The sequence below is a fragment of the Indicator indicator genome, chromosome 27, assembly GCF_027791375.1.
Source record: "Indicator indicator isolate 239-I01 chromosome 27, UM_Iind_1.1, whole genome shotgun sequence".
NCBI lineage: Eukaryota > Metazoa > Chordata > Aves > Piciformes > Indicatoridae > Indicator > Indicator indicator.
The window spans coordinates 1,877,387-1,902,834 of NC_072036.1; the positions used below are offsets into that span (position 1 = coordinate 1,877,387).

The 25,448-nt window shown below is 50.5% G+C and overlaps 1 protein-coding gene and 1 non-coding gene across 2 annotated transcripts in view; one reads left to right on the forward strand and one right to left on the reverse strand.

The window, feature by feature from the left end:
- Positions 1-3,653, reverse strand: part of SAMD3 (sterile alpha motif domain containing 3) — a 39,951-nt gene extending 36,298 nt beyond the window's left edge. The window contains exons 1-2 of the mRNA XM_054393016.1: positions 3,563-3,653; positions 1,358-1,547 (exon numbers count right to left, since the gene is read on the reverse strand). Coding sequence (XP_054248991.1) covers positions 1,358-1,547; positions 3,563-3,641 — 269 coding nt within the window. The 5' untranslated portion in view covers positions 3,642-3,653. The remainder of the gene's footprint in view (positions 1-1,357; positions 1,548-3,562) is intronic.
- A 4,114-nt stretch (positions 3,654-7,767) lies between these two features.
- On the forward strand, positions 7,768-7,840 carry TRNAK-CUU (transfer RNA lysine (anticodon CUU)). Its single transcript has one exon. It is a non-coding gene; the product is annotated as a tRNA-Lys (tRNA).
- The last annotated feature ends 17,608 nt before the right edge of the window (positions 7,841-25,448 follow it).

Below are 25,448 nucleotides of genomic sequence, written 5' to 3' on the forward strand. Positions count from 1 at the left end.
CCCCATTTCTAGTTTTGTTCCATTCCCCCAAGTCCTATCACTCCCTGACACCCTCAAAAGTCCCTCCCCAGCTTTCTTGGAGCCCCCTTCAGATACTGGAAGGCCACAAGAAGGTCTCCTCAGAGCCTTCTCTTCTCCAGACTGCACAACCCCAACTCTCTCAGGCTGTCTCCAGAGCAGAGCAGCTCCAGCCCTCTGCTCATCCTCATGGCCCTTCTCTGGACACCTTCCAGCACCTCCAGATCCTTCCTGGAACAGAGGCTCCAGAACTGGACCCAGAGCTCCAGGTGTGGTCTGAGCAGAGTGGAGCAGAGGGGGAGAATCCCCTCCCTGGCCCTGCTGGCCACACTTCTCCTGATGCAGCCCAGGCTCTGCTTGGCTCTCTGGGCTGCAAGTGCTCACTGCTGGCTCCTGTTGAGCTTCTCCTCCCCCAGCACCCCCAAGGCCTTTTCCTCAGGGCTGCTCTCCAGCCAGCCCCTGCCCAGCCTGCATCAGTGCCTGGGATTGCCCCAACCCAGCTGCAGGACCTTGCATTTGGTCTTGTTGCACCTCATGAGGTTGACTTGTGCCCAGCTCTGCAGCCTGTCCAGCTCCCTCTGGACCATGACCTACCCTACCATCTCCCTCTACACCACCCACAGACCATGTCCCCAGGCTCCTCATCCAAAAGCCTTTTAAGCACCTCCAGAGATGGTGACTGTAGCAACATTGGGATTGTCACATATTCTGTTCCTCTGTATTACAAAGGAAATAATTTTCTTGCATCACTCCAAAAGACTCTCCCACACACTTCATTCTAATCAATGTCCATAATTATCTGAGGGTTGGGTGTCAGGAAGGAAGGGACAGGGACAGGCTCTGCTCACTTGCACCCTGTGACAGGACAAGGGGCAATGGACGGAGACTCCAGCACAGGAGGTTCCACCTCAACATGAGGAGGAACTTCTGCACTGGGAGGGTCCCAGAGCCCTGGAGCAGGCTGCCCAGAGAGGTTGTGGAGTCTCCTTCTCTGGAGCCTTTCCAGCCCTGTCTGGATGTGTTCCTGTGTGCCCTGTGCTGGATTCTCTGGTCCTGCTCTGGCAGGGGGTTGGACTGGCAGATCTCCAGAGGTCCCTTCCAACCCCTGACATCCTGGGAGCCTGTGAAAGCAGAGCAGTTTCAATTCATTAATAGCATTGTGCAGGCTCTCAAAAAGCGCAAGGCCATGACCTCATTCTGCATTTCCCATGCAGTTGAAGATACTCAAAGTTAAGAACCAGTCCCAGGTGACCTCTGAAGAGACAGTAAATGACACTTTAGAATGCAAAGAACCCAGCTCTCCCCAGATTGGTGTTTTCTGGGCCATGGACAGACTCACCCACTGAGGACTTCTGGAAGCTTTGGAGAAGCTGTTTCACAGCAGCAGGTGCAGGCTCCTGGCCCACTTTTGTGTTGCTGGTATTTATTGATCAGGTCCATCAGCACTGCCTGGTGCCCAATCTTCTTCACCAGCTGCTGCACCATGCGGTCGTTGAGAGCCAGGAGAGCTGCTCCACTCACTTCTTCTTCTGCAGGTGGAAGGGGATTGCAGAGTGACTCTACAACAGCTTTACAGTTACAGCAACACTCTGTGTGACTGATCAGCTGTGGGTGGGGGCAGCTCAGAGGCAAGAGTCACAGTCACAGAATGGTCAGGGTTGAAAGGGACCTCCAGAGATCATCCAGACCACCCCCCTGCCAGAGCAGGAGCACCCAGGGCAGGTCACACAGGAACACAGCCGGCAGAGTCTTGAAAGTCTCCAGAGAAGGAAACTCCACAACCTCTCTGGGCAGCCTGCTCCAGGCCTCCAGCACCCTCACACCAAAGAATTTTCTCCTCATGTTGAGGTGGAACTTCCTGTGACTGAGTTTATATCCATTGCCCCTCACCCTACCGCTGTGTATCCCTGGAAAGAGCCTGGCTCCAGCCTCCTGACAGATACCCTTCAGATATTTGTAGACATTGATAAGGTTCCCTCTCAGCCTTCTTCTCCAGGATAAACAGCCTCAGGGCTCTCAGCCCATTCTCATAAGAGAGGACCTCCAGTCCCTTAACCATCCTCGTAGCCTCTGTTGAACTCTCTTAAGCAGTTCTCTGCCCCTCTTGAACTGAGAAGCCCAGAACTGGACACAGTCCTCCAGATGTGGTCTCACCAGGGCTGAGCAGAGGAGGAGGAGAAGGATGATTTCTCCTGCTGATGGTTTTTCAACTGCTAAAACGATGATGGTTTAGCTACTGTCCTTCCCCAAGCACTGCCAGGAGTGCTGGGCACTGGCCAGACATTTCCCATGACAAAAAGCCAAGTATGAGACACACAAAAGCAGTGAGCTGACTGCTTTGATGCTTTCAGTCAGGCCTCAGCAGGCTGGGACTTTGTTCATGAAGGAAAACATAGCCAGCAGAACCAGGGAGGGGATTCTCCCCCTCTGCTCCACTCTGCTAAATTGGATGTCAGGAAGAAATTCTTCCCCATGAGGGTGGTGAGAGACTGGCACAGGTTGCCCAGGGAGGTGGTGGAAGCCTCATCCCTGGAGGTTTTTGCAGCCAGGCTGGATGTGGCTGTGAGCAACCTGCTGTAGTGTGAGGCATGGCAGGGGGGTTGGGACTGGATGATCTTTGAGGTCCCTTCTAACCCTGATAATTCTGTGATTCTCTGATTCTATGAAAGCAAACATTTTAAGAATCACAGAATTGTTTCCTTTGGAAAAGAGCTCTAAGATCTTCCAGTCCAAACATCAACCACCATGGCCCCCAAAACATGGCCCCAAGTGCCATGGCCACATCTTTCTTGAACACTTCCAGGGATGGGGACTCCACCACCTCCCTGGGCAGCCTCTGCCAATCCCTGACCACTCTTGCAGCAAAGAAATTTTCCCTGATCTCCAACCTAACCCTCCCCTGGCACAATTTCAGGCCATTTCCTCTCCTCCTATCACCTGATACCAGGGAGCAGACAACAAACTGCCTGTTCACATAACAGCTTCTCGTGCACTCCTTTAACTATGAGGATACAAACACTCTACAAAGCATTTACACACTGCAGTGACATTATCACAGGATGTTAGGGGTTGGAAGGGACCTCTGGAGATCTTCCAGTCCAAGCCCCCTGCCAGAGCAGGACCAGAGAATCCAGGTCACACAGGAACACATCCAGACAGGGCTGGAAAGGCTCCAGAGACGGAGACTCCACAACCTCTCTGGGCAGCCTGCTCCAGGGCTCTGGGACCCTCCCAGTGAAGAAGAATTTCTTAGGTTTATCCAACATAAAGCAGGCCCTGCCCAGACTGTTAAAGTGCCAGCTCAGCTCCAAGGTGCCTCCATTCAGATTCAGGTTTCGTATCATCCCCCAGCACTTCTCAGAGACACAATAAACCTCCACACTCCTTTGAGCTGATCTCTGCCAGCTCTTACCCTCATCACTATCTATAAAGTCTGAATTTAGCCTACCTACACAAGCCCCAGACAAGGTAGGCTGTGCCAGGTAAAGGCAGAGAAAGAAATACTAAACACACACACGCCACCCCAAACAACAGGAATGCTTACCACGGAACTTGGGAACAAGTTCTCCTAAATTCCTCTGTCTCAACCAGTTGCAGACTTGATCTACTGTCCAGTTTTCCATCTTCAGCTGCTTCAATGCTTTAGATGTTGCTGTGAAATTAAAAGAGAGGATTATTTTTGTGCTGAATTCTAATGTTTCATAGGGGGAAAAAAAATGCACTTAGGAAATAAATGTACATGCCCTGAACAAAAAGAGTGCAGAATAATCCAGCTGATGACTGTTGAAAGCAGCAGCTCCCCTGGATCACTTCCTTCACCTCCTCTCCCTCTCCTGCTTTCCCTCTGCTCTAGGAGACAGCCTCATGGCTTATAAAAAAGGACCTGCTCCAGTACCATTAACACCCAGGTTTCCACACAGAGAAGCAAAAAGGTGTGAAATTCACCACCAGCAGCTCGTCAGGAAACGGCTGACGTCTTACAGAGAGGAAAAAAAAACCCAAGCAGCACCAGACCAGGCTTTGGCACAGAGATGTTGAGAGTAAATTAAGCCCCTTAACCCCCCCTGCAGCACCGAGCAGGCTCTCCAGCAAACACTAACCCTCAAGTACCAACAATTAGGGGCAATAAAGCCCCCGGAAGGGGGGAAAAGGAATCAGTCCCCTTGTTCATTGCTTGTCCAACCCTTCAGGCTCCAGCCCTCCCTAGGACAACGTGGTGGCTGCCCTGGGAAGGAGCAGCTCCAGCAGCACTTTTCTCTCCCTCTTCCTGAGGGATTGGCTTGGGTCTCCTCAGGAGAAGATGACTTACAAAGGCAAAGCTTGTCCTGCTCTGCCTACACATCCACAGCAGCAAACTCTCTCTGAGGGTGATTTTCTCACTAATGTTTTTCAGCTCTCCTTGATAAAGGAGAACCAAGTGCTCCATGGCTGAGCTGGCAATCCACAGAGAGCAGCAGAGGAAACGATCCCAGCCTGTTTTCCAGGTGACCACACCTCTGGTATGCTTGGCCTTGCCTTCCCTTTCTTAAAATACATCACGGGATCACAGAGTCACCTGGATGGAAAAGCTCTTGGGATCATCAAGTCCAGCCATGACCTAACAGCTCCCTGCACACAGCTCCCAGACCATGTCCCTGAGCTCCTCATCCAAATGTCTGTTAAACACCTCCAGGGATGGGGATTCCACCACCTCCCTGGGCAGCCTGGGCCAGTGCCTGATGACCATTTTGGTGCTGTTTTCTTTTTTTCTAATATCCAACCTGAACCTCCCCTGATGAAATTTGAAGCCATTTCCTCTTGTCCTATCACTTATTACTTGGAAGAAGAGATCATTCTCCTTTCTACAACCACCTTTCAGTGAGCTGTAGAGAGCAATGAGGTCTCCTTTCAGCCTCCTCTTCTCAGCCTGCAGTGAACTCCAGGCTAAGATGAGGATTCACCACATGAACCACAACAGGACCACTGCACCACAAAACCCAAATGGTCACCATCCTTCCATAGAAACATTTCCAACTTCACCCTTCAGCAGCAGAGATCCCCCAAACCAGCTGTGCTCCATCTCACACTCTTGAGCCAGCAGAGACTGGAGCTAGGTGATCTCAACTCAAGCCACTCTGTGCTTCAACAACTTAAAAGGGTTAAGTTGAAGAACTTCTTTCTGAGTGACACCAGTGGATTTAATTTGATATGACAACAGTAGCCATACAACTCCTCCCCCAGGCTAAGCAGCAATAACAGGGTGTGAAAAGTCATTATTTGTTGAGAACTCTGGTGTAAATGAAAAATCACACCTTCCTGTCACACTTCTTACTGCCTTGCAAAGAGCAGGGTGAAAAAGAAAAAAAAAAAAAAAAAGAAAAGAAAAAAAAGAAGGCTCCCAAAACTTAAAAGACAAAACTGAATGCAAAGCAGAAAGAGATTTGCCTTATCAAGCCAGCACTGGATACATCGAGATGGAAAGGCCACTGCCTCATCCTGTAAGCAGAGCAGCATCCTAGAATAGGATATAAACAGGAGATTCCACCTCAGCATGAGGAGGAACTTCTTCACTCTGAGGCTCACAGAGCACTGGAGCAGGCTGCCCAGAGAGGTTGTGGAGTCTCCTTCTCTGGAGCCTTTCCAGCCCTGTCTGGATGTGTTCCTGTGTGCCCTGTGCTGGATTCTCTGGTCCTGCTCTGGCAGGGGGTTGGACTGGAAGATCTCCAGAGGTCCCTTACAACCCCTAACATCCTGTGAGCTGTGATTATATGATCCTGCTGAAGCAGGCAGGCAGACACCAACATTTCAAAGAGGGAAAAAAGGGAACCACAGCCCTGGACAGCAATCTGCACCTTAAGCCCTGGACAGCAATCATCTGCACCTTTAGCCCTTTGCAGCTCTACAGCAACACCTCCACTGGCACATGGAAATGCAGGAAGTGGTGGCAGTTCTGAGGCTGTTTAAAACAATCATACTGTGTGGATGAACAATCATGGAATCATAGAATGATTTGGCTTGGAAGGGACCTGCAAAGCTCATCCAGTCCAACCCCCCTGCAGTCAGCAGGGACATCCTCCTCCAGATCAGGTTCCCCAGAGCCCTGTTGAGCTTCACCTTGGATATCTTCAGGTAAGAAGCCACAGTCACCTTCCTGGGCAACCTGTTCCTGTGTTCCACCACCCTCATGATGCAGAATTTCTTTCTAACATCCAAGGGTCACTACAAACAAGTGCTTTGAAATGCTTCTCCAAAGGGATTTCACTCACTTGCACCATAAAGGAGCTGGGAAAGGAGCACAGCACTCTTCTGGCAGCATTAGGGTGGCAAGGAGAAAGCCTGAGCGTGGATCACAGAACCACAGAACTGTTGAGGTTGGAAGAGACCTTTGAGATCACCAAGTCCAAGCACTCCCCCAGAGCTCACAGCCCCAGCCCTGCTGCTGAGCCACTGCCACTGCCCCATGTCCCTCAGCACCACATCCATGCAGCTTTGAAACCCCTCCAGGGATGGGGACTGCAGCACCTCCCTGGGCAGCCTGGGACAGTGCCTGAGAACCCTTGCTGGGAAGAGATTGTTCCTAATCTCCAACCTGAGCCTCCCCTGACACAGCTTGAGACTGTTCCTTCTTGTCCTGTCACTTGCTGAGTGTGAGAAGAGCCCAACCCCCAGCTGGCTCCAACCTCCTTTCAGGGATTTGTAGAGGGTGATGAGGTCTCCTCTCAACCTCCTCTTCTGAAGACTAAACACCCCCAGTTCCCTCAGGTGTTCCTCACAGGACTTGTGTTCAAAGCCCTTCCCCAGCTTTGTGCCCTTCTCTGGAACTGCTCCAGCTCCTCGATGTCCTTCTTGCAGTGAAGAGCCCAAAACTGAATGCAGTACTTGAGGTGTGGCCTCAGCAGTGCCCAAGGAGACAATCCTATCCCTAGACCTGATGGCCACAACATTGCTGATCCAGGCCAGGATGGTGGTGACCTTCTTGGCCATCTGGTCACACACTGGCTCATCTCCAGCCAGGTCCTTCTCCACCAGACAGTTTCCAGCCTCTCTGCCCCAAGCCTGGAGCATTCATGGGGTTGTTGTGGCCCAAGCGCACCACTTGACTCTTGGCCTTGTTAAATCTCATATTGCTGGGCTGGCCTCAGCCCATCCAGCCAGCCTGGCCAGATCTCTCTGCAGAGCCTCACTGCCCTCCAGCAAATCAACATGTTGGAGTGTGGTGGGCTGAAATTCCCTTTCCACATTTACAACTCCAGACTCACTCAGTTCAGAAGCAAATGAAGCTCAGAAGCAAATGAAGCTGGGTTTACAGGCAACACTACAGTCTGTGTTGAAATGCAATGACTATGTATAAACAGACACTACTCACAACATTTACAAATAGGTGCAATCAACAACAAAACACAACCAAGCCCCCTGGCTCCAGAGAGGCTCTGCTTCTTCCCCTCTCCCCTTCCCAGAGCTAGCAGGCAAAGGGGAAGAAAGCCAAGAAGCAGCGAGGTTGTTAGAAACTTAGCTTTTCAAGGTCAGTATGAGGGTGTGTGTTATCTCCCAAAGCCAGAGGAGAGACACAGAACTGCCCAGCAGAGAAACACCAGACAGACAGACTGAGAGACTGCCTGTACCTTGTTCTGAGTGCTGCCTCTTGAACATTTCTCTCTCTCCAATGGAGGTGTTTAGAATAATCATTATTTTGCTTTCTTACACCCAGTTGTGAGTTATTCACATTTATAACAGTGTGAGAGCTGAAATCCACCTCCCATACTGACCATGACCAGGCTAGCTCAGTCGATAGAGCATGGGACTCTTAATCCCAGGGTTGTGGGTTCAAGCCCCACATTGGGTGTGAAAATATGAATCGTAAGAATGTGAGAGCTGAAATCCCCCTCTCACCCCAACACTGAGCAGGCTGGCTCAGTCTGGCAGCAAAGGAAGCTGTATTTAAGGCAACACTACAACCTGTGATGCAATGCAATGACTCTGTACAAACAGACACTGCTCACAACATTTACAAACAGGTACAGTCAACAGAAAAACACAACCAAGCCCCCTTGGCCCCCCCAGAAGAGAGGGGGGCCATGCTTATTTTCCCTCCCTTCCCAGAGCAGGCAAAAGGGAAGAAAGCCAAGAAGCAGAGACTTAGCTTGTCAAGGTCAGTATGTTATCCTCAGGCAGATAAGAAGCAGCAGCAGATTGAGAGAAGCAGGACTGCCAGACTGCCCGACTGCCTGACCTGGTTTGGAGTGGTGAGTCTTAAGCATTTCTCTCTCTCCAATGGAAGTGCTTAGAATAATCATTATTTTGCTTTCTTGCACTCAACAGTGATTTATTTACATCCTTTCACATTCTCTGCTCAAGCTTTGTGAAGAAAAATTAAAAAGACAGTTTTAAATCCATCACAACATTCTTTCTGCTCAAACTCTGTGAGAAGAAATTTAAGGTATAGCCTTAAAGCCACCACACAACACAGCCGCAACACCAGCGTGGTGTTCTCTGCACACTGCCTGAGGGTGCCTCCATCACCTCATCACCATCAGATCATTGATAAAGATGTTAAACAGAACTGGGTCCAGCACTGAGCCATGGGGAACAGCTGAGGCTGGTATTTGTCTTCATGAATGATTCTAATTCTCACAGCATCATCAGAAGGGTATCCAGTGAAGGGTTCTCTGTGCTCAGTGTGGGAAAACACCTGAACACTTCGATTCTTCAATCAACTCTTCAAAACCAAAACAACAACAAAACCAGCAATGGTAACATTTCCCAGACAATGCTTTAGGTATTTACAGCACAAAAGGAGGTCAAATCCAGGGCAGTTGTAAGGCTGTTAATAGATGCAGGCAGTCACTGGGACCAGCCAGTGCTAGATTCTTCTCTCTGTTGCAGCTGTATAAGGGATTTGGCAACTGGAAAGGATGAAATGGAAATAAATCTGACTGAGTTTTAAGGTGGTTAAATGGCCATGCAGATGAGACCCTCCCTGCTGTCACTGGCAACGGTGCACAAGGCATTCAACAGTCATTGAGCTGTAGAAGAAAATCATAGAATCATAGAATGGGTTGGGTTGGAAGGGACCCCCAAAGGTCATCCAGTCTGAGAGCCCTTCTAGTGCAGAAATATTTCCTGAGATCCAGCCTGAGCCTCCCCTGTTGCAGCTTGGAACCATTTCCTCTGCTCTTGTCTCTTGCCCCCAAGGAGCAGAGGCTGCTCCCTCCTCACTCCAACCTCCCTTCAGGGAGCTGTAGAGAGCAATGAGGTCTCCCTCAGCCTCCTCTTCTCCAGCCTCAACACCCCCAGCTCCCTCAGCCCCTCCTCTAGCCCAGGGGCTCCAGGCCTTTCTCCAACCTCATTGCCGGGGAAGGAGATTCCACAACCTCTCTGGGCAGCCTGCTCCAGGGCTCCAGCACCGTCACAGGGACAAAGTTTTCCCTTCTGTTCCCATGGCACCTTGTGTCAGTGTGAGCTGAAATTCCCCCCACACCAACAATACCCAGGCTAGCTCAGTCTTGCAGCAAATGCAAGCTGTATTTACAAGCAAAATCTACAATTTATGATGAAATGCAATGAATATGTACAAACAGACACAATTCACAACATTTACAAATATATACAATCAACAGACAAGCACAACCAAGCTCCTTTTGCTTCCCCACATAGGGGACCTTTCCCAAGGGGTCTGTCTCCCAGGGGCCTCCCCCCCAGACCCCCCTGGCAGAAAGCAGAGTTAGCTAAAGCAGAGAAGTTGTTAACTTAGCTCACCAAGGTCAGTGTGTTATCTCCAGCCAGAAGAGAAGAAGAAACAGCAGCCAGACAGCCCAGCAAGTTGCCCCGACTGCAGACTGCAGGCTCCCCCACTTTGTTTTGAGTAGTAGTTCTTAAACATTTCTATCTGTCCAATGGAAGTGTTTAGAACAATCATTATTTTGCTTTCTTACACCCAATAGTGACTTATTTACACTCTTTAGCTTTCTCTGCTTGAAGTTTGCAAAGAAAAATTAAAGAGACAGTTTCAAACCATCACACACCTCCTCTGCTCCAGCTTGCCCCCAGTGCCCCTTGTCCTGTCCTTGGACATCCCTGAGCAGAGCCTGGCTCTGTCCTCCCCACACCACCCTGCACATCTTTATCAACATGAAGGAGGTCACCACTAATTAATGAGCTCAACATTCAAGAAAACAGAGTGAGATTAACAGCAGAAAGTTACTGCATGTTTAGAACAGCAAAACTCAAGGAACTAGAAGGTCTTTAGGGTCTCTTCCCACCCAAAGCATACTCTGAGTCTCTGATCAATCCATTGATCACTGAGGAGGGCAGGTGTAAGGTTCTGTTCTTTGTTTGTTCCACTCTGGATTCAGAATCACAAAAGAGTTCAGGGAGCTAAAGACAGCAGTCAGAGTGACCTTAAAAACAGTGGTTAACTGTAACTAGCAGCTTACCAATGGTTAAATGTAACCAGCAGCTTACCAGTGCTTAACTGGAACTAGCAGCTTACCAATGGCTGACTGGAACTAGCAGTTTACCAATGGTTAACTGGAACTAGCAGCTTACCAATGCCTAACTGGAACTAGCAGCTTACCAATGGTTAACTGTAACTAGCAGCTTACCAATGCCTAACTGGAACTAGCAGCTTACCAATGGTTAACTGTAACTAGCAGCTTGCCAATGCCTAACTGGAACTAGCAGCTTACCAATGGTTAACTGGAACTAGCAGCTTACCAATGGTTAACTGGAACTAGCAGCTTACCAATGGCTGACTGGAACTAGCAGCTTACCAATGGTTAACTGGAACTAGCAGCTTACCAATGCCTAACTGGAACTAGCAGCTTACCAATGGCTAACTGGAACTAGCAGTTTACCAATGGTTAACTGGAACTAGCAGCTTACCAATGCCTAACTGGAACTAGCAGCTTACCAATGGTTAACTGTAACTAGCAGCTTGCCAATGCCTAACTGGAACTAGCAGCTTACCAATGGCTAACTGGAACTAGCAGCTTACCAATGGTTAACTGTAACTAGCAGCTTACCAATGCCTAACTGGAACTAGCAGCTTACCAATGGTTAACTGTAACTAGCAGCTTGCCAATGCCTAACTGGAACTAGCAGCTTACCAATGGTTAACTGTAACTAGCAGCTTGCCAATGCCTAACTGGAACTAGCAGCTTACCAATGGTTAACTGGAACTAGCAGCTTACCAATGGCTGACTGGAACTAGCAGCTTACCAATGGTTAACTGTAACTAGCAGCTTGCCAATGCCTAACTGGAACTAGCAGCTTACCAATGGCTAACTGGAACTAGCAGCTTACCAATGGTTAACTGTAACTAGCAGCTTACCAATGCCTAACTGGAACTAGCAGCTTACCAATGGTTAACTGTAACTAGCAGCTTGCCAATGCCTAACTGGAACTAGCAGCTTACCAATGGTTAACTGTAACTAGCAGCTTGCCAATGCCTAACTGGAACTAGCAGCTTACCAATGGTTAACTGGAACTAGCAGCTTACCAATGGCTGACTGGAACTAGCAGCTTACCAATGGTTAACTGGAACTAGCAGCTTACCAATGGCTGACTGGAACTAGCAGCCTACCAATGGCTAACTGGAACTAGCAGCTTACCAATGGTTAACTGTAACTAGCAGCTTACCAATGCCTAGCTGGAACTAGCAGCTTACCAATGGTTAACTGTAACTAGCAGCTTGCCAATGCCTAACTGGAACTAGCAGCTTACCAATGGTTAACTGTAACTAGCAGCTTGCCAATGCTTAACTGGAACTAGCAGCTTACCAATGGTTAACTGAGACTAGCAGCTTACCAATGGTTAACTGTAACTAGCAGCTTGCCAATGCCTAACTGGAACTAGCAGCTTACCAATGGTTAACTGTAACTAGCAGCTTGCCAATGCCTAACTGGAACTAGCAGCTTACCAATGGTTAACTGTAACTAGCAGCTTGCCAATGCTTAACTGGAACTAGCAGCTTACCAATGGTTAACTGAGACTAGCAGCTCACCAAGTCCCTCCTGACAGGAAAAAACAGAAGGCTTGGTGACAGTTTCTAAGTGGTTCACTTGGCAGATCCTCAAAGGTGCTAATATCTGACAAAGCTGCTCTCTGGTGCTCCTCAGGGAAGGACACAGAAACCTTTTCATCCTGGGAAGTGTTCATGAGTTGTGCAGGGAGTGGGCAGCTTGTTCTGCAGCTCAGTGGTGGGAAGGAGGCAGCGCAGGCAATAGGAAAGAAGGCTCTGGGTGTCACAGTGTGAGAGCTGAAATCCCCCTCCCACCCCAACACTGAGCAGGCTGGCTCAGTCTGGCAGCAAAGGAAGCTGTATTTAAGGCAACACTACAACCTGTGATGCAATGCAATGACTCTGTACAAACAGACACTGCTCACAACATTTACAAACAGGTACAGTCAACAGAAAAACACAACCAAGCCCCCTTGGCCCCCCCAGAAGAGAGGGGGACGTGCTCCTTTTTTCCTCCCCCTCCCAGAGCAGGCAAAAGGGAAGAAAGCCAAGAAGCAGAGAGAGGCTGTTAGACTTAGCTTGTCAAGGTCAGTAGGTTATCCTCAGCCAGGAGAGAGGAGCAGCAGCAGACTGAGAGAGGACAGACTGCCTGACTGCCTGACCTGGTTAGGAGCAGTGACTCTTAAACATTTCTCTCTCTCCAATGGAAGTGTTTACAATAATCATTTTTTGCTTTATTGCACCCAGCAGTGATTTATTTACATCCTTTCACTTTCTCTGCTTGAACTTTGTGAGAGGAAAAATTGAAGACAGTCTTAATACCATCACACTGAGGAAACCATATAGTGGTCTTCCAGGACCTGAAGGGGGCTCACAAGAAAGCTGGGGAGAGACTTTTGACAAGGGCTTGTTGTGATAGGATGAGAGGGAATGGACTGAAGCTTGAGGAGGGCACATTTAGACTGGAAATTAGGAGGAAATTCTTTACAGTGAAGAGTGGTGAGACACTGGCACAGGTTGCCCAGGGAGGCTGTGGATGTCTCCTGCCTGGAGGTGCTCAAGGCCAGGCTGGATGAAGCCTTGAGCAAGCTGGACTGGCGGGAGGTGTCCCTGCCCATGGCAGGGGGCTTGGAACTGGCTGATCTTTAAGGAGCTTTCCAACCCAAACCATAAGAATCTATGGATCTAGAAAGGGACACAGGTCTTAGAGAGAGCCTGCACAGCTGGGCCATGGCACAAATGGGGGCTCCCAGGTGGAACTACCTGGATACACAGCATGCACAGGGCTTTCCCAGCAAGTGAATGAGCTACACAGCACTTACACCTTCCACACACAGGAGATGTTATGAAATACATCACCTTCATTTTGCTCACATCACTCTTTACTTGTTCTTATTCTGTATTACAGCCTGCACTCCAAGGTGCACCAGCACCCAGCCACACAGCGGCAGAGATGGAAGGCATTTGGAGTGCAAAAAAAGAAGTGGGAGAGGATTTGTCCCTCTGAACCCCACACCTGCACTAACATTCCAGGCTCACAGGGGCTCCAACAAACAGCTGCATGTCTCCTTGAAACAAGGGCTGCAGGAATGCAAGATTCTGTCAGGCAGTGACTCAGTCATGCCCAAAGTCCTCTCACAGAGAAGGGTCTTCACCAGTCGTGTGGAATCCTCAGGCATGGCCATGTGTCTGAGCTGGCACAGCCTCAAAAGTTTCTGCTAGCTAGAGCATAGAATCACAGAATGGTCTGGGTTGGAAAGGACATTAATGACCATCCAGATACAACCCCCTGCTATGGGCAGGGACACCTCCCACCAGCCCAGGTTGCACAGAGTCACAACCTGACATACAAAGCCTCCCTGGGCAACCTGTGCCAGTGTCATTCTAAGGAATTTCTTCCTCACCTCCAGTCTCAATCACCCCTCTCCCAGCTCAAAGCCATTGTCCCTCATCCTGTCACTCCCAGCCCTTGTCAAAAGTCCCTCCCCAGCTCTCCTTCAGGTACTGGAAGGCTGCTCTGGAGTCTCTCTGGAGCCTTCTCTTCTCCAGGCTGAACAACCCCAACTTTCCCAGGCTGTCCCCACAGGGGAGGTCCTCCAGCCCTTTTATCATCTCCTCTGGATCCTCTCCAGCAGCTCCAGGTCCTTCTTGTGCTGGGGGCCCCAGAGCTGGAGGCAGTGCTGCAGGTGGGGTCTGAGCAGAGCAGAGCAGAGGGGCAGAATCCCCTCCCTGTGCTGCTGCTCTCCCTGCTCTGGATGCAGCTCAGCACACAGCTGCCTGCTGGGCTGCCAGGGACCATTGCTGGCTCCTGGGGAGTTTGTCACCAACTGACACCCCCAAGGCCTTCTCCCCAAGGATGCTCTTGAGCCATTCCTCACCCAGCCTGGATTTGTGCTTGGGGTTGCCCTCACCCAGCTGCAGGACTTTGCACTTAGTCTTGTTGAACTTGATGGGGCTGGCTTGGGCTCACTTCTCTCTCTGGATGGATCCCTTCCCTCCAGTGCTGTGAACTACACCACACAGCTTGGTGTCATCCACAGTCTTGCTGAGGCTGCCTCAGTCCCATGTCCATGTCACTGGCAGAGCACTGGTCCCAGCACTACCCTCTGCCTTTGTTCCTGGCTCTGTTAAAGCAGGTGCTGGTGACCTGGAGGAAGGGGAAGGCCTTGGTACCCTTCTTGTCCTTGACAGCTGAAGCCTGTAGCCCAAAGCCTGTTTTCCTGTCCTTGGCTAGTGTGGATCTCTAAATACAAGCAGCCTGCAGTGTGTGTAGCTGCCTGAGGTATGCATTGGCTTTATCAGCATTTTGACACCCAAATGAGGCTCTGCCATTAGCACTCTGCTTCAGAGTCCTGCAGAAGTATTTCTCACCTCTTTTGGTGCTGCAGTGCTTCAGTCTGACTGTCTGCAGTGCACACAAGACCTACAGTCACAGAGGAGTTATTTATAAAGTGTGTAGGTTTAGGAGCCACAGGATGAGTGAAACAAAGCTCCTTCAGGGAACCCTTCCCTCTTCCCCCATGCACTGCAACTGCCTGAGGCTGGATCACAAAGCTGGCTTCTTTTGGCTGTTTTGGAAAACAGGTTTAACCTCCTTAGTGCAGGGAATCAGAGAGGCTCAGGTTGGAAGGGACCTCAGAGATTATCTACTGCAAACCTCCTGCCATGGGCAGGGACACCTCTCAACTAAACTCATCCAGCCTGGCCTTGAGCAGCCCCAGGGACCCTGGACAACCCCTGCCAGAGTCTCACCACCCTCATACTGAAGAACTTTTACCTCAGCTCCAGTCTGAACCTCCCCTCCCTCAGCTTCAAACCATTCCCCTTTGGTCTGTCTCTAGACACCCAGATGCAAAGTCCCTCTGCAGCCTTCCTGGAGGATCCCTTCAGCTATTGGCAGCTCTAAGGTCAATCAACCAGACCATGGCACTAAGTGCCTCATCCAGGCTCCTCTTGAACATCTCCAGTGATGGTGACTCCACCATCTCCCTGGGCAGCACATCCCAATGGCAAATCTCTCTCCCTGTGAAGAACTTCCTCCTAATCTCCAGCCTAAATTTCCCCTGGCACAGCTTGAGACTGTGTCCTCTTGTTCTGTCATTGTTGCCTGGGAGAAAAGCCCAACCCCCTCCTGGCTACAACCTCCCTTCAGGTAGTTGTAGAGAGCAATGAGGTCTCCCCTGAGCCTCCTCTTCTCCAGGCTGAACACCCCCAGCTCCCTCAGCCTCTTCTCACAGGGCTGTGCTCCAGACTCCTCCCCAGCCTTGCAATTCTTTTGCATCAATTACTCCATGTCTCAGTTCAGCCTTTCAAACACTTTGGACATACAAAGTGGATGAACAACAAAGTGGGAGAAGTGATGATTCTGCCTCACTGCTCTGCCCCACCTGGAGTACTGAGCTCAGCTCTGGAGTCCTCAGCTCAGGAAGGACATGGACCTGCTGGAGAGGGTCCAGATGAGGCCACAAAAATAATAACAGGGCTTGAGAACCTCTGCTGTGGGGACAGTCTGGGAGAGTTGGGGCTGTTCAGCCTGGAGAAGAGAAGGCTCTGGAGAGTCCTTCGAGCAGCTTTGCAGGGACTTTTGACAAGGGCTTGTAGTGATGGGATGAGGGACAATGGTTTGAAAGTCAAGCAGGGCAGAGTTAGGTTGGACATCAGGAGGAAGTTCTGCACAATGAGGGTGGTGAGACACTGGAATAGGCTGCCCAGAGAGGTGGTTGAAGCTCCATCCCTGGAGACATTCAAGATCAACCTTGATGAGCAACCTGCTCTGCCTGGAGATGTCCCTCCTCCCTGCTGGGCCAAGATGACCTTCAAGGGCCCCTTCCAACCCAATACATTCTGTGAGTCTATGATTCTGTGATGCCAAATGAGTGAAAGTGCTGCTTGCAGCACATCCAACATGCCTGTGACACAGCCTGGTTTGTCTCTGCAGTCTAGCTCAGTCCTCCCCCCTCACCTGGCTGCCTACACCCCCACACAAGCCCTTCACACCCAGCCTGTGACTGACTGCATCTGTCACTGTCAATAAATAGAACAAAACAGAACATGTGCACTGTGGAATGTCTCAAAACTTCATTAGCTGTCATTGTCTTCACTCTGCTGTGGTGAGCAGGCTGGAGGAGGGATGGCAGCAGAGGGCAGGGACTCTGTCATCTATCAACCCTCAGTCCTGCTGCAAGAGACAAGTGCTGGGTGGTGCTGCCCAGTGCTCTGCTCTTTGGCTCAGGGATTCCCAAAATAAATCTCATCTCCTGCTGAGGAGCTGTCTGACTGTCCCTGCCCAGGGTGCTGTGGTGGGTTGAATTCACACACACCCAACACAAAACTGCCAGACCAGCTGAGGTGGAAAGCAAATGAAGCTCAGTTGCCAAGCAAAACTGCAATCCAAATAGGAAATGCATTGAATATGTAGGTCAGGTGAACTAAGAGCTAAGAAATGTTTATTATGAATGTTTTTAAATAGCTGAGGGCTGGGGGTCAGGAGGAAGGGGACAGGCTCTGCTCAGCTGCAACCTGGGACAGGACAAGAGGCAATGGATGGAAACTCCAGCACAGGAGGTTCCACCTCACCATGAGGAGGAACTTCTGCACTGGGAGGGTCCCAGAGCCCTGGAACAGGCTGCCCAGAGAGGTTGTGGAGTCTCCTTCTCTGGAGCCTTTCCAGCCCTGTCTGGATGTGTTCCTGTGTGACCTGTGCTGGATTCTCTGGTCCTGCTCTGGCAGGGGGTTGGACTGGAAGATCTCCAGAGGTCCCTTCCGACCCCTGTCACCCTGTGAGGTTGTGTACAAAATATACAATATTTACATGTACACAATGGATAAACAGCACAAGAACCCCCCTGGAAAAGACCAGGGGGCTACCAAGAGCTTCCCCCTCCCTGCTGCCTTCCCCCTGTACATGGGGCAAGAGAAGAGAGGAGAAAAGAGATGAGAATTGCTCTTTAGTACTTAACCACACCAAGAATGAATTCAAGGTCAGCAAAGCCAGCAGAAGCCAGAGCTGGTATCTGCTAGAGCAAAGGAGTTTAACCTGGAGAAGAGGAGGCTCAGGGGAGACCTCATTGCTGTCTACAACTACCTGAAGGGAGGTTGTAGCCAGGTGGGGGTTGGGCTCTTCTCCCAGGCAACAGTGACAGAAGGAGAGGACACAGTCTCAAGCTGTGCCAGGGGAGGTTTGAGCTGATGTTAGGAAGAAATTCTTCCCAGAAAGAGACACTGGCCATTGGGATGTGCTGCCCAGGGAGGTAGTGGAGTCACCATCCCTGGAAGTGTTTAAAAAGAGACTCTGGATAAGGCCCTTGGTGCCATGGTTTAGCTGATTAGCTGGTGCTGGGTGATAGGTTGGATTTGATAATCTCTGAGGTCTTTTCCAACCTGCTTAATTCTGTGATTCTGTGATCTGGAAGGTCCCTTCCAACTCAGACCATGCACATGTGTGCTTCTGTGACAGGCAGGTGCTGCTGCCATGTTCTGCATTTCACCTCTCTCAGACCAAAACTGAGGAAACTCCCTTCTGGAATCATTTTTCTTCCCATCAATACCTACCAATATTGCTGCTTTGATGTTTCCACTCGTTGTTTTCTCACCTTGTTGCAGTTGGAAGGGGGAACTTCAGCCTGGATCCTGACTGCAAAGACTGAAAATCAAATAAATGACCTTTGGATACAAAAGGAAAATACTGCTAAGGGCTAGAGAATTCATTGGCTTCCTAATGGGATATAGAGCAGAGGCATAAACAGTTCTTGCTCTGCCTTCTTCTTCTGTCACTTCTGCTTGCAACTTCTCTCTCTCTCTGCCATGGCCTTGGACTACTGTGTGAGGTAGAGGAAAGGAGAAAGGAAAGGGAGTGGGGAAGGGTGAACAGTCCCCCTGGGTCCATCCAGGGGGTTCTGAGGAGTTTCTGTGTTGTTTAAAAATTGCAGGTATCTCCCTATTGTACATACCTGTTGTATATTGGGTGCATATTCATTGCATTTCATACCTCTGGATTGTAGTTTGCTTGTAAATAGAGCTTCATTTGCTTCCAGCCCAAACTGAGCTGCTCTCAGCAATTCATTTTGGGGGTAATATCAGAGGGCTGGAGCTGCTCTGCTGTGAGGACAGACTGAGAGAGTTGGGGTTGTGCAGTCTGGAGAGGAGAAGGCTCTGAGGTGACCTTCTTGTGTCCTTCCAGTATCTGAAGGGGGCTCCAAGAAAGCTGGGGAGGGACTTTTTAGGATCTCAGGTAGTGATAGGACTGGGGGGAATGGAATAAAGCTGGAAGTGGGGAGATTCAGACTGGACATGAGGAAGAAGTTCTTCCCCATGAGAGTGGGGAGAGCCTGGAATGGGTTGTCCAGGGAGGTGGTTGAGGCCCCATCCCTGGAGGTGTTTAAGGCCAGGCTGGATGAGGCTCTGGCCAGCCTGCTGTAGTGTGAGGTGTCCCTGGCCATGGCAGGGGGGTTGGAACTGGCTGAGCCTTGTGGTCCCTTCCAACCCTGACTGATTCTATGATTCTGTGATTCTAGTTTTCTCCAGATGAGTTTTGGGGGTAATTTCAACCCACCACACAGGTGCATTGTCCTCAGGGTGTCAGAAAGCAGAGCTCAGCTTGCTCACACACAGCCAGCACATGTGTGCTGACAGAGGCATGGCCGTGGGTATCCACTGCTCTGGAACCTGAGATGAAGAGCACCCTGAGGAAGTTTGCAGATTAGGGAGGCTGACATTTGTGATGGGTTGAAAATTCCTCCCCAACATTAAATGGCCAGCCCAGCCCAGCCCAGCCCAACCCAGCCCAGCTGGCAGCAAATGAAGCTGTATTGACCTGCACAACTCCCATCTACAATGGAATGCAAGGAACAGGTACAGGAGACACAGTATTTACAATATTGACAGGGATTTATAAACAGCACAAGAACCTCCCTGGCCAAAATCCAGGGGAGCTAATAGCTTCTCCTTCCCTGCCCCCTTCCCTCTGCCCCCTTGGACACAAAGGGACAAGAGAAAGAGCAGAGAATTGTTTGTTAGACTTAACCAAAACAAAGCACTGCAGCCAAGGTCAGCAGAGAGCCAGCAGCAGCACCAGCAGAGTGAGGCAGTGAAAAGAGAGACCAAGAGAGCCTGCAGAGCCAGCTCATGTCTAATCTCTCCAAGGGGATTGTAACACCCAGTGGTGATTTATTTACATTCTACTACTTTCTGTTCAAGATCTGTGGAAAATTTTCTAGGCATAGCCTGAAACTACCACAACATTACAAAAGGGAGAGTCACTCTCCAGGAAGACCTGGACAGGCTGGAGGATTGGGCTGGCAAGAGCCTTATGAAATTCAGCAGGGACAAGTGCAGGGTCTTGCACCTGGGAACATAGAACCCAGGAGTGCAGCTCAGACTGGGATCCACCTGGCTGGAGAGCAGCTCTGTGCAAAGGGACCTGGGGGTCTTGGGGGACAACAAGCTCAGCAAGAGTGAGCAGTGAGCTGCAGAGGCACAGAAAGCCAGCAGGATGCTGGGTGGCACCACCAAGGGCATCACCAGCAGAGACAAAGAAGTCATTGTCCCACTCTGCTCAGACCACACCTGGAGCACTGCCTGCAGATTTGGTCCCTAATGGACAAAAAAGATGTGGACAGGCTGGGAAGTGTCCAGAGAAGCACCAGGGCTGTAAGGTCACCCTGGAGCCTTCCCTTCTCCAGGCTGAACAACCCCAGCTTGTGGGAGAACAGAAAGTATCTATGAAAGGCTTCAGAACTAGAAAGAACCAGAGGCCACTGGTAAGAGAAGAACAACCTGATGAAAAGAGGAGCTGGCTGCAGTAAACAGCTTGAAGTGTGAGACAGGAGGACATTTACCTACAAGCAAAACCAGCTCAGCCTGGGGTGGGAAGAAGGTAACAATGGACAGCTACACATCAAAGAAGGAACTCAGTCAGCAGCAGGGATACAAACATATCAGGAAATTGTTTAGCCTGCTGGATTTTTCCTATATAAACTGCTTGTTGGATGCCAATAAAGGGATTCCTGCTATACCTACTTGGGAGTCCTCATGCTCTCTGACACCAACTCTCCCAGCCTGTCCCCATAGCAGAGCTGCTCCAGCCCTCTGATCATCTCTGTGGTCTCTGGACCCTCTCCAGCAGGTCCAGGTCTCTCTTGTGTTGAAGACTCCAGAGCTGGACCCAGCCCTGCAGGTGAGGTCTCCCCAGAGCAGAGCAGAGGGGCAGGATCTCCTCTCTCCATCTCTGGCCACACTGCTTTGGATACAGCCCAGGCTGCCCTTGGCCTTCTGTGCTGCCAGTGCCCATTGCTGGCTCCTGTCCAGCTTCTCCCCCACCAGCACCCCCAAGTCCCTCTCTGCAGAGCTGCTCTCAATCTCATCATTCTCCAGCCTGGATTGATACCAAGGACTGCTCTGACCTAGATTCAGGACCTTGCACTTCACCTTTTTGAGCTTCATGAGGTTCTTCTGAGCACACCTCTGTGGTTCGGGAATATGCTTTACAGCTTCAGGCTGTCAACCATGACAGAACTGGGTGGGATAACTCTTTGGAGAGGAGGGGATGACAGAAAAGGCTTGACCTCATCTGAAACATCTTATCTAGGAGAGGAGCAAGGGCTAAGAATCTCAAGAGATTGGAGCAGGCTGCCCAGGGAGGTGGTGGAGTCCCCATCCCTGGAGGTGTTCAAGAAACCTGTGGCCATGGCACTTGGGGAGATGGTTTAATGGCCATGGTGGTGTTGGGTTGATGATTGGACTGAATGATCTTAGAGAGCTTTTCTAATTCAAACAGTTCTGTGGTTCTCCAAGTCAAAGGGAACCCTGGGATGTTGAGATTGCCAATTTTGACCCTAGCAGCTGAGCTGAAATAATACAAACAAAATGCTCATGGCTGGGGGCAAGAAGGACAAAAGTGACAGCTCCAAATGATCAAGAACTACAAGAGCAATGCAGAACAAGATTGGTTTTAAGAGCTCACAGCCAAGAGCATGGCCATGTTCCTTGGTGCCAGGAATGCCTCTCTTGTAGTGCTGGCTTGGGGCAGTGTCACACTTCACAGGATTTCAGCACCACAACAGGAGCCTTAGGCAGCACAGCCAGGGGGGTACTGCAGGGTTTATTGGCACTGAATCCTTGCTGGCTGCCTTCCTCCCCTTCTGCTCTCATGTGGTTGCAGGGCACTCTCAAGTCTTTCACAAGCAATGATAAACTGCTGGCTTTCATGGGCTCCGAAGGGGCAAATGACCCAACCCTTTGGCCCTGCCTGCTGCAGCCTCTCCTGGCAAAACCCCAAGCCTTGTTTTACAGATGTGGCTTAGAACACCAGGTGTGAATGCTCTGGTGACATTTCCCTTGGCATTGCCCATGTCAGCTCTGCTTGCAGTAAGTGGTGAAGCCGTGCTCTCTGGTGCTGGTTTCAGACAAAGCTGTGACTGAAGGGGGTGCAGGAGTGGAAGCATCGTGCTGGTCGTCGTCGTCATCATCATCATCATCATCATCATCATCATCATCATCATCATCATCAGAGATCCACAGGATGGTTTGGGTTGGAAGGGACCTTCCAGATCATCCAGTTCCAAATCATCCAGACCATCCACCTCCCACCAGCACAGCTTTACTCAAGGCCTCATCCAGCCTGGCCTTGAACACCTCCAGGGAGGAGGCAGCCACAGCCTCCCTGGGCAACCTGTGCCAGTGTCTCACCACCCTCACTGGAAAGAATTTCTTCCTCATCTCCAGTCTCAGTCTGCCCTCTTCCAGCTCAAAGCCATTGTCCCTCATCCTGTCACTCCCAGCCCTTGTCCAAAGTCCCTCCCCAGATCTCCTGGAGCTCCTTCATGTACTGGAAGGCTGCTCTGAGGTCTCCCCGGAGCCTTCTCTTCTCCAGGCTGAACAGCCTTGTACTGCATGCAGTCAATGTTACTTGCTTGATAAAATGCTGCTGTCATGAGCTGCTTTGGATTACTTTGGACTTTGGACCCTAGTGTGGCAGCACTGAAGTAAAACCATGAAGCCTCCATGGCACATAGAAGACAATGATTACATTGCTGTGTAAAGCAAGGCCCTGGCAGCATTGCTCATGCACCATGGGGAACAGTTCTGTAGTCCCTCCCACCTCAGGGCATGATAACATGACCCATATCAGGTATCCAGCACCTGGCATATGTTAGGAGCAGAGTAGAAAAACTGGAATATTTGGAGAGCTCCCAGAAGAATGGACAGCACAGAAGTGGCTGAGGTTTCTCAAGGCTGAGGAAGAGCAAAAAGAGCAGAGACCTGCTGCTGGCAGTGTGTAAAGTCCTAACCTCCTAACTCTGCCCTGCTCCAGTTTCAAACCACTGCCCCATATCCTATGCCCACAGGCCCTTCTGAACAGTCCCTCCCCAGCCTGCCTGCAGTTCCCCTTCTGTATTGAAATGCAGCCCCCAGGTCTCCCTGCAACCTTCCATTCTCCAGCCTGAACAGCCCCAACTCCCTCAGCCTGTCCTCATAGCAGAGGTGCTGAAGCCCTCTGACCATCTTTGTGGCCAGGTCCCTGTCCTTCCTCCAGAGCTGGACAGAGTGCTGTCCTTTGGAATTATGCACCTGCAGAACTGGATTTCAGGGGAAATCTGAGTGGAAGTCATTGCTGGTGCTGAAAGAAGCTTGCTGTGGATGCATTCTGCAAGCACTCCTCATCAGCTGAGGGAGCAGCACACCCGGGGTGGCTTCAGCTCTCTGCTGGCTGCTGCTGTTAATTAAGAGCTTTTCCAAGTGCAAAAGTGGCTGCAAAGTCTCTCTGAAGTGGCAGATGGGTATCATGCTGTATGAGATTATCACAAGCCATGACAATGCTTCAGAGGGTGTCACATAATCCCACATTTAGGATTACACCCCAGGTTCTGCCACTGATTTGGCAGAAATAAAAGCAGGTAATTGCCTGTTGGGAAGTGGCAGGTCCAGGAGAGCTCACACTGCCTAATGAAGGTTCCCAAAATGTTTCACAAACCCAAGAATTGCTCATTCTCCTGTTCCTGTTTTTAGCTACCTTGAATAGAAACCTTTGTTCCCAGGAGCTTTTCTTCAGTACTCCACAGCTGTTTCTGAACAGATAGAAGATGAAAAACAACTCCACCAGTTGATGCCTCTGTTAGGATAAAAGCCAGGATATAAACATTAGTAACAACTCCTGCAAGGAATGAGCTGCAAAGCACTTTAAAAAGGCTACAAGTTCATCCTGGCTTGCATCAGGAACAGTGTGGCCAGCAGGGCCAGGGCTGTGATTGTCCTCCTCTGCTCAGCACTGGTGAGGGAACATCTTGAATACTTCATCAAGAGAAGTGTGGCCAGCAGTGCCAGGGAGGGGATTCTCCCCCTCTGCTCTGCTCTGCTGAGACCACACCTGGAGCTCTGTGTCCAGTTCTGGAGCCTCTGTTCCAGGAAGGATCTGGAGGTGCTGGAAGGTGTCCAGAGAAGGGCCACGAGGATGAGCAGAGGGCTGGAGCTGCTCTGCTCTGGAGACAGCCTGAGAGAGTTGGGGTTGTGCAGGCTGGAGAGGAGAAGGCTCTGAGGAGACCTTCTTGTGGCCTTCCAGTATCTGAAGGGGGCTACAGGAAAGCTGGGGAGGGACTTTTGAGGGTGTCAGGGAGTGACAGGACTGGGGGGAATGGAACAAAACTAGAAATGGGGAGATTCAGACTGGATGTTAGGAAGAAGTTCTTCCCCATGAGGGTGGTGAGAGACTGGCACAGGTTGCCCAGGGAGGTGGTGGAAGCCTCATCCCTGGAGGTTTTTGCAGCCAGGCTGGATGTGGCTGTGAGCAACCTGCTGTGGTGTGAGGTGTCCCTGCCCATGGCAGGGGGGTTGGAACTGGCCAAGCCTTGAGGTCCCTTCCAACCCTGACAGCTCTGTGTTTCTGTGTACCAAGATGTTGTGTAAGCAAGCTCTTTGCTGCTACACACTGAGGTAACCACACAGCAATCTCTGCTCTGCAGGGCTGCTCTCAGCCATGTCCTGTGTGTTGGCAGTGCCACTGCTGCTACCTCACGAGGAACCCAGCTGTGCAGCACTTGGGTGGGCAGCTTCTTCTTGGTGTAATTTGCCCTCAGTAATGGCTCTGAGATGGGTTACACTTCACACCTCAGGACTAAGCCTTGCCCTGCTAAGCTGACTGGTTTAGCTCACCAGTTTCTGAGGCAACTTTCCAGTGCTTTTCAGGGCTGTTTCTTGTGGCTTTGGCAATCCTTTTTTCTTCCTCTGGGAAAGGAAACAGCTTGGTGCCTGACAGATAGCAACACAGCCCTGAGCTAAATGCCAGTCCTTGTATTTAATCCCAGGGCTTGGCTGCCATCCAAACTGAGCTGTGCACTTGCTGTGTAGCAACCCAGCATCATGCCCTGGTGAAATTACAGTGGGGTTCAGTCAGGACTGATGCATGATTGGGGAGGGACTTTTTAGGATCTCAGGTAGTGATAGGACTGGGGGGAATGGAATAAAGCTGGAAGTGGGGAGATTCAGACTGGGCATGAGGAAGAAGTTCTTCCCCATGAGAGTGGTGAGAGCCTGGAATGGGTTGTCCAGGGAGGTGGTTGAGGCTCCATCCCTGGAGGTGTTTAAGGCCAGGCTGGATGAGGCTCTGGCCAGCCTGATGTAGTGTGAGGTGTCCCTGCCCATGGCAGGGGGGTTGGAACTGGCTGAGCCTTGTGGTCCCTTCCAACCCTGACTGATTCTGTGATTCTGATTCTATGATTCTATGATTCTAGCCTCTTGGTGAGCAGAAGAGCTCTGGCTCAGAGACCACAGAATCACAGATTAGTTTAGGCTGGAAGAAGCCTTTGAGACCATCAAGTCCAACAGCATGGATCAGGCTGCAGTCCCCACAGCTGCAGCCTCTCCATAAGACTCTTGCACCATCTTACCCACTTTCTGCTGCTCACTTAGGAGATGTGCTGCTCATCAACGTGCCTTTGTGGCCAAGAAGGCAAATAGACTTCTGGGGTGTATGAAGAAGAGTGTGGCCAGCAGGCCAAAG